The sequence below is a fragment of the Numenius arquata genome, chromosome 9 (assembly GCF_964106895.1).
Source record: "Numenius arquata chromosome 9, bNumArq3.hap1.1, whole genome shotgun sequence".
Lineage (NCBI taxonomy): Eukaryota > Metazoa > Chordata > Aves > Charadriiformes > Scolopacidae > Numenius > Numenius arquata.
In genome coordinates this window covers 58,595,557-58,603,459 of record NC_133584.1, presented here as the reverse complement: position 1 = coordinate 58,603,459, position 7,903 = coordinate 58,595,557, and the positions used below count along the sequence as shown (strand labels likewise).

At 42.9% G+C, this 7,903-nt stretch overlaps 1 protein-coding gene across 1 annotated transcript; it reads left to right on the top strand.

Moving 5' to 3' along the window:
* Nucleotides 1-787: 787 nt before the first annotated feature.
* LOC141468658 (L-threonine 3-dehydrogenase, mitochondrial) lies at nt 788-7,201 on the top strand. Its single transcript, XM_074153799.1, has 8 exons — nt 788-989; nt 1,366-1,408; nt 2,818-2,888; nt 3,700-3,849; nt 3,940-4,112; nt 5,000-5,090; nt 5,653-5,922; nt 6,820-7,201. The coding sequence occupies exons 1-8, from the start codon at nt 806-808 to the stop codon at nt 6,957-6,959; spliced, it is 1,122 nt and encodes a 373-aa protein (XP_074009900.1). The 5' UTR covers nt 788-805; the 3' UTR covers nt 6,960-7,201.
* Nucleotides 7,202-7,903: the final 702 nt, after the last annotated feature.

The window sequence follows — 7,903 nt, the reverse complement described above, 5'->3', positions numbered from 1 at the left end:
GAGAGAATTAAAACTTGTTTGAAGGAAGATAAGGAAGAATTTAAGCAATTGTACCTTAAGAATTCTCCATTTCCTTCCCCAGTATGAAGGATTTGGAGAGAAAGAAAACCAAAGTTGCATATAGCTCAGGGTAATTTAGGGATATTTTTGCAATGTCTTTTTATGAGCAATGTGTTATTACGAGCAAATCTTTTCTTTTGTGAAGTAATTAGGCCATTTTCATGAGTCCTGGGTAAATACTGCTGCTCCTTTGTTCGCTTCCTGGGTACTGTCCATCAGGCTTATTAAGTTTGAGCAAAGCAGAGCTCTGAAGAGATTTACTGCTGCCTCATGGCTTCGCTGTATCTTGCTGATGCAATACTACGAAGTGTTGCTCATTCGTGGCAGTCTATGAAACTTTCACTCAGAAGTACCTCCAGTGAAGCTGGGCAATCGTGGCAGCCAAAGTTGTTGAATTCTTCTGTATTTGTTGTCTTTTGTGCTTGAAATCATAGTTTTTAGTGACTCTTTTAAAAAAGGCTTAAGCTTGAACTAGATTCTCACTGTTTGTTTTACCGGACTGTGCTGAGGCTATGGGTACTGAGCTGACTCTGGTGAATACATTACCCCTATTCATGGTACTTCACGGGCTGTTTCTGGTAGACGTGGCTCTCAGTTGGCACATCAGCTAGGACTTGGATGGCATCAAACTTCTCTGAAACCCTTCAGAATTTTCTAAGGGAGTATTTAAAGTGTTTAATGCGCTTGAGTCTTTTGTGACTAATCTTTTTCTCTCTCGTTCTCGCAGCGTATTTGAAAGAGGAAGATGCCAATTGTCAGAAACGTGAGCAGAGCTGTCAGCCAGCTGCTACAGAGCTCTGGTTGTGGATGTGGGATTTCCATCGTGCCCGTTCGATGCATCGGAGTCTCACCCCGCCAGGTGGCCTCCGATGCCAGCTTTCACTCGGTTTCTTTTTCCGAGTCTGATCATCCTCGGGTGCTAATTACAGGTCAGCATTCCCAGCATAACTGTATTCCTGCTCTGAGTCCCCCACTCCCCTCCTCCCTCCCTGCTGAGCAGAGTTCTGGAGGCAAAAATACTCAATATATTCTGGAATTGTGATGATCTTTCCCTTATGGTGATAAGATCAGAGTTCCATGTGAACTTTCCTACTATTTTTATTCCAGAAATCTACTAAAACCAAATCATTGTTTTTTCTTTGGGAAAAATGTAGAAGCTTTCTGACTTGCTGAGGAAAATAGTACTCGGTTCTCAGCACTCCAACTGGGACCTAACAAGTTCTGATGGGATACATACAATAATGGAAACCTGTATTTTGATACCGCTTTTCCTCTGATTTTTGTCTCTTGTGTGCTGCCTTTTAGGTGGTCTTGGCCAGCTTGGAGTAGGACTTGCTAAGCTTCTGAGGTATGTCAGGACTCTTTGACTTGCTATTGGTGAGGTATTCAAGCTTTAGCTTTTAGAAGCGTTAATTTTCAGGAAGATTGTTTTTAAAAAAAATCCTAGTGACAACTGCAGGTTCTTTTTTTTTTGCCTTTGGGTCTTTTTATTTTATTTTTTACTCCAGTGCTTGGTTTAGGTTTGCTGATGTACTTTCTGTGTGTACATTGGTCACAATGCCCAAAATAACATAATTTCGTCTAAGAGACGAGCTGCTGAGTTCAATTTGCTTCCAGTTAAATGGAAGTATTCAGAATCTGAGTCCTCACAGGGTGGTCAGTTTTCCTTTTCTCTTTTTTGGTTTTGCCAAATAAGGCTGGATTTGAGTGCTGAATAGAGAGACAAAGGCTGTGATTTTACTCAGATACTACAGAAGAGAAAAAGGTGCAAACATCCACTTGAAAAAATATGTAGTTCTTTGTTAACTACTCAGCTGTTGGGCTTTGCAACTGCTGACTTTTATCTTTCTGAGAATTTCAGTTGAGTAACTTCAAGAATAAGGTGCCCTCTTTAGTAAAGTGCAAACAAAAATAAAGATTAGGGTACAAGATCTTGACGTTTTTATGATTTGGTGAAAGATGAACTGATGGAACAAAAAGAGTAAAATGGAAAATACATTTTTTTCTGGCTCTTTCTGTTCCCCCATACCCAGTAACATACACAGTTACCTTATTTTTTTTCATGATGTCTTTCCAAGAAATGGAAAATACTCCGAGAGCTCTCCCTGGTCCATATCATTGTCCAATGATACTCAGCTCCAGAGCACCGTTTGCACAGAGACAGTGTTTGTTGCAGAGGTTTTAGACTGACCAAAAGTGAGAGGACTCACCGAATTCAACACTGTGGTGCAGTTTGAAAGTTTTCTACCATTTCTATGATATATTTGAAAATCGTCTGAATAACAGAAGGTTGGAATGTACTCCAGTGCCATCAGACTGTTCTCTGTGACAGCCTTGTGCTGATTAGAAAAGCACAAGGCAGAGATGACTCAGTTGTATTTACTTTGATATCAAAGCAGCTGCAGTTACAGCAAGACCAGTGGCTTTTTGTTGTGAGCAGGGGAGTAAATTATCTCTGGGTAAAAGTTTCAGCCAGAAGAGGGTGGGAAGGTCGGTCTTCTCAATGTATTTTCATTTTCTAAAAGATTCTCTATACTTATGTAGTCTTTCACTGCTACTAGAAGTAGTTTAATAATTTTCTAAGATGCTATATTGACACTTAAGGGACCAGTGGGTTTTTTTTTAGTGAAGTGACTGATTTCGCTGTGGAAATTATTGTTCTGATATTGCTCCTACTCAACAAAATAGCAGCATAGCAACTTAAGAATTATCTTGAAGGCTGTGGACTCACTGTACTGTGTGGGTATTTTTATACAGGAAACGCTTTGGAAAGAACAATGTGATCTTGTCTGACATTAGAAAGCCTGCAGATAGTGTTTTTTACAGTGGTAAGTGACTGGGGGAGAATATGGAAAAAAAAAAATCTCGATTTTACCTCTAATGTTGGTAGACTGATAAAGTCTAAATGATACATGGAATAAACCGAACAAGTTGCTGTTCGAAACTTCTGGATAATGCCTTCCTGCTTTGAAATCTTGCCAAGACATTGATTTCTTCTGTCAGTTATTCCCTCTTTCCAAATATATTTTTCTTTGCGTTTTATTTGAGTGAAGTTGAGCTTGGTGGTTGTGCTTCTGCTGTAAAAAAAAGATGCATTTATTCTTTTGGAGGGAACAAGTTGGAAATTAAATTTCTTTCTTTGTTTTTCTGTGCCCAGGAAACTTCTATAGGATGGATGTAGAGTAGTCTGGATTCTTTGATTTTCGTTAGAAACTTACATAAGGTTTTCTTTGTCGTTGCTGTTTAGTGATATATTTAGATGCTTGGATAGTGTATATTAGATGTTCCCTGTTTCCATGCTCTTGACTGGATAAAACAGGAGTTCTTGCGACAGTAGAGGTAGCAGTTTCCCTTCATTTCTTTGGCTTATTTACTAATTTATTGACCACTGCTGTTAGGTGTGCGTTCTGCTGCGCAGTCAAATCCTGAGTAGAGGTATGGACATGTTCCTGTGCAACCTGCTCTAGGTGGCCCTGCTCTGGCAGGGGGTTGGACTAGATGATCTCTAGAGGTCCCTCCCAACCCCATATCATTCTGTGATTCTATGATCAAGAAGCAGCAATTTGAGTTTCACATAGAACTTTTCTTTACATCCATTCTTCTTGGTGATCAATTTCCTGCTTGTTGCATTTCTTCTAGGTCCTTTTATCTATGCGGATATCTTGGACTACAAGAATTTACGTGAGATAGTGGTGAATAATCGGATAACTTGGCTCTTCCACTATAGCGCTTTGCTCAGTGCTGTTGGAGAAGCAAATGTCCCTTTGGCCAGAGCTGTAAATATTACTGGTATGTGACAAGTGTGTCAAGTTCCTGACTCCCTACAGAGGCTCGAGAAAGTGCATTGTATGTTCTGATAAATCCTGTTGTTTGTTCCAGGTTTACACAACGTCCTGGATATTGCAGCTGAGCATAATTTGAGACTCTTTGTTCCGAGCACTATTGGAGCCTTTGGACCCACCTCTCCTCGAGATCCAACTCCTGATCTCTGCATTCAGAGACCAAGGACGATCTATGGAGTCTCCAAGGTTCACGCTGAGCTCATGGGAGAAGTGAGAATTGTTTTATTTTCTTTATTTCATGAAAGTTCTGGGAGAACTTCATTGCTTTTGTAAGATTCCTCAGTGCAGTGTTCTTTTCCCCATTCTTTCCTTCCTTCAGGCTTTAGTAGTCTGAGGCAGCTCTGAAGGACGAACATCATGGAATCATAGAATGGTTTGGGTGGGAAGGGACCTTAAAGATCATCATGTTCCAACCCGCCTGCCCTGGGCAGAGACACCTCCCACTAAACCAGGTTACTCAACCAGGTTACGAGGTTATCTTTTGAGTTTTGTTGGAAGAAATATAGAGAATTGGAAGCTGGCAAACATTTAGCTTTCAATATCGTTTCTTTCCCTGGTTCGTTTGACTTTGGCCTCTCTACCTCATCTCCCAGTATGAATGGTGTTGCATAAACGATGGTGTACAAAGCCTTGCGAAAGCCTGCTAGACATTGATGACTTTGGCCCCCTGCCCCTCAAAGAAAAGACTCTAAAGTCAAAGCCATGGGAGTCTGTACGTGCACAACTTCTCTCTTGGCTTTGTAGTTTTTTAGAAACATAACGTTGTTAAAGCTGGTATTTTTACATACAATTTCCCCTCACTTGAAATTTATGAAGGATAGCGGCAGGTCTGAAGAATGTTTTAACCTGAAATATCTCACAAACTTAGGATGTTTTCAGTTTATGAACACTAGCTCTAGACCCTATATCCATATGAAGAATCCGTATCTATTGATATGGAAGAAAACTAGCAGAGAGCAGTTCCTTTTCTTTCATCCCTGTCAGGGCATGGTTACAGAATGCAGGCTCATCCCGTGGCACGTATTTTGCTGTGAAATCAGTGAATTTTGTGGCCTAGTATTGATGCCTAAAGCTGTGTTTCTCTCCTCCCTCCGTAGTACTACCATTACCGGTATGGCTTAGACTTCCGCTGCCTGAGGTATCCGGGTATTATATCCGCTGACTCTCAGCCCGGTGGGGGAACGACTGGTGAGTGGCTTCTGTGTATTTCTCAGTATTGCAGGAAAGACAAGCAAAACCATAAGCCAATACAGTCATTTTTAAGGTGTTTGTAGTAATTTAATCTCTGTAGAACATCAGTGTAGAGCTGCTGTTTCAACAATGTTACACCGATACTTTTGTCCACTCCAGCCTAAGGGCATAATTCCGTAGCCTTTACATTTAAACAGTATCTGAGAGACTTCGTATTAATTACACTCATTGAGACGATTTCCTTTAAAAATATTTTAAACTCTGCTGTGTGGCTGCAATGTGTAAATGCTAGAATAGCATCGGGGTAGTTCAGAATGATTTAAGCGCCTGCTGTACAATGTAATTAATATCCAGTTCACAGAATCATAGTATGGTTTGGGTTGGAAGGCATCTTAAAGATCATCGAGTTCCAGCCCCCCTGCCGTGGGCAGGGACACCAATTTCTGCTGCTAGTCTTTAGACAGGAGACTTTGGGGGTGGTCTGAGGATTGTTGACTGTCATGACATGAATAACAGCTTGAGGCAGATGAGTACACGCATCCATTGTTCTTTTCTACAGATTACGCTGTCCAGATTTTCCACGATGCCATAAAGACTGGCAAATTTCAATGCAACCTAAAGCCGGACACTCGTCTCCCTATGATGTATATTGATGACTGTCTGAAAGCCACTCTAGAGGTGATGGAGGCCCCCGCGGAGGTGCTGAGCATGAGGACGTACAACATCAGCGCCATGAGCTTCACTCCCGAAGAGCTGGCGCAAGAGGTGCAGAAGCATGTTCCTGAACTCCAGGTCACCTACAACGTGGACAAAGTCAGGCAGGCCATAGGTTAGTATCAGCATTTCTGGTAAGAAAAAACATTAGGTTGCTGATGACAACAAGCTGTGTGGTGTGGTTGACACGCTGGAGGGAAGGGGTGCCATCCAAAGAGACCCCGACAGGCTTGAGGGGTGGGCCTGTGCGATCCTCATGACGTTCAGCCAGTCCAAGTGTAAGGTCCAGGACCTGGGTTGGGAAAGTCCCAAGCACAAATACAGGTTGGGTGGAGAATGGATGGAGAGCAGCCCTGAGGAGAAGGACTTGGAGGTGTTGGTGGATGAGAAGCTCAACACAAGCCGACAACATGCGCTGGCAGCCCAGAAAGCCCCCCGCCCCCTGGGCTGCATCCCCAGCAGCGTGGCCAGCAGGGAGGGGGGTGGGATTCTGCCCCTCTGCTCCGCTCTGGGGAGACCCCCCCCAGTGCTGCCTCCAGCTCTGGGGCCTCAGCACAGGAGAGACATGGAGCTGCTGGAGCGGGGCCAGAGGAGGCCACGGAGATGCTGGGAGGGCTGGAGCCCCTCTGCTGGGAGGACAGGCTGAGAAAGTTGGGGGGGGTCAGCCTGGAGAAGAGAAGGCTCCGGGGAGACCTTGGAGCCCCTTCCAGTCCCTCAAGGGGCTCCAGGAAAGCTGGGGAGGGACTCTTGATGAGGGAGGGGAGGCCTAGGAGGAGGGGGAGGGGTTTTAAACTGAAAGAGGTGACATTTAGATGAGATCTCAGGAAGAAATTCTTTCCTGTGAGGGCAAAACAGAGTTTCTTTTCTTTTTAGGCACTCACTAATTATTCATGTACAGTTCAAGTCTTAACGGTTTGAAAACCAGCTTTAGTACTTCAAATGATGATGATATATCTTAAAGAACTTTTTCTTAATCCTCATGCTCCATCTTTCTTCTTTTTTTCCACCGCAGCCGACAGCTGGCCCATGAACTTTGATGACAGAAACGCCCGGAGGGATTGGGGTTGGAAACACGATTATGATCTCCCCGAGTTGGTGACTACGATGTTTAGCTTCCTTGGGTCTGACTCCAGGATTGCTCAAGCTAACTGAAATACTTTGTAAGACGTTTCCAGATTTCCACAGAGGACCAGGAAGAAATGGCTAAATTAGTTTCTAATTTTCTGAGTCTTAGAGCATGTCAATTATTAATTTTTCTTAAGTAGCGATAGAGTTGGGCAGAAATACTGTAGCTGGAATGTACTTTTAGATAAACAACGTCATTCAGTACTGTCTCCGAGCACAGCACTGATGACAAACACAAAATTCTTGAATTTTCACACTTAAGCAGCTAGAAAAGAAAACAAAACAAAAAAAAAGGCACTTACTCCTGGCTGATGACTCTCCCATCATTCCTGCCGCCTGCCTCTTCTTTGGCAAATAACCTGGGGCAACATTGTCAGACTTGGTGTTCGGGGCATATCCCGCAAAGTTAATGGTAGGTGTTTCGTTTTCCTGGCGGAGGATGTTAGTTCGTAGTAAGATACTGATCCTTTCTACTCTTTGCTTACAAAAGAGAGATCAGAAGGAGCTACTCCATGTTTTCCAAATTGCAGGGGTCGTTGCAATTCTAGTTTGAAATCAAACTTTGGTCGATAGTTCCTATTTATATATATATATATATATATAGTGCTGTATAAGCATACACTTTTCTATACATAGGGCATACAAAGTAGCATTATTCTTATAATGCTTATAAATGTGAATAGAAATAGGACTTGAATTCTCGTTATGCTTTAAAAAAACAAAAACCCAGCAGGGTTTACAAGCGGGGCTTTGTCCTGCTCTTTGAAAGTGCTTCAGTTAAACTTCGGAGGTAGATCCGAAACGCAAAGGGCTGTTACGTGTGTGTGAATCTGGGGTGTATTTCGAGAAGGCGATGCCCAGGTGTGGGTTTATTGTTAATTAGCACCGCTTTGCCGTGCTGGCACAATGACATCCTGCCTGGAGAGAGTCTTAAAGGTGAGGCTGATGATGGAGCCTGGCGGTAGAGTCAA

Coding starts and splice junctions, on each gene's coding strand:
- LOC141468658 (XM_074153799.1), top strand. CDS start 806: ATGCCAATTGTCAGAAACGTGAGCAGAGCTGTCAGCCAGCTGCTACAG. Junction 1,409..2,817: donor GGACTTGCTAAGCTTCTGAG/GTATGTCAGGAC, acceptor ATTTTTATACAG/GAAACGCTTTGGAAAGAACA. Junction 4,113..4,999: donor ACGCTGAGCTCATGGGAGAA/GTGAGAATTGTT, acceptor CTCCCTCCGTAG/TACTACCATTACCGGTATGG.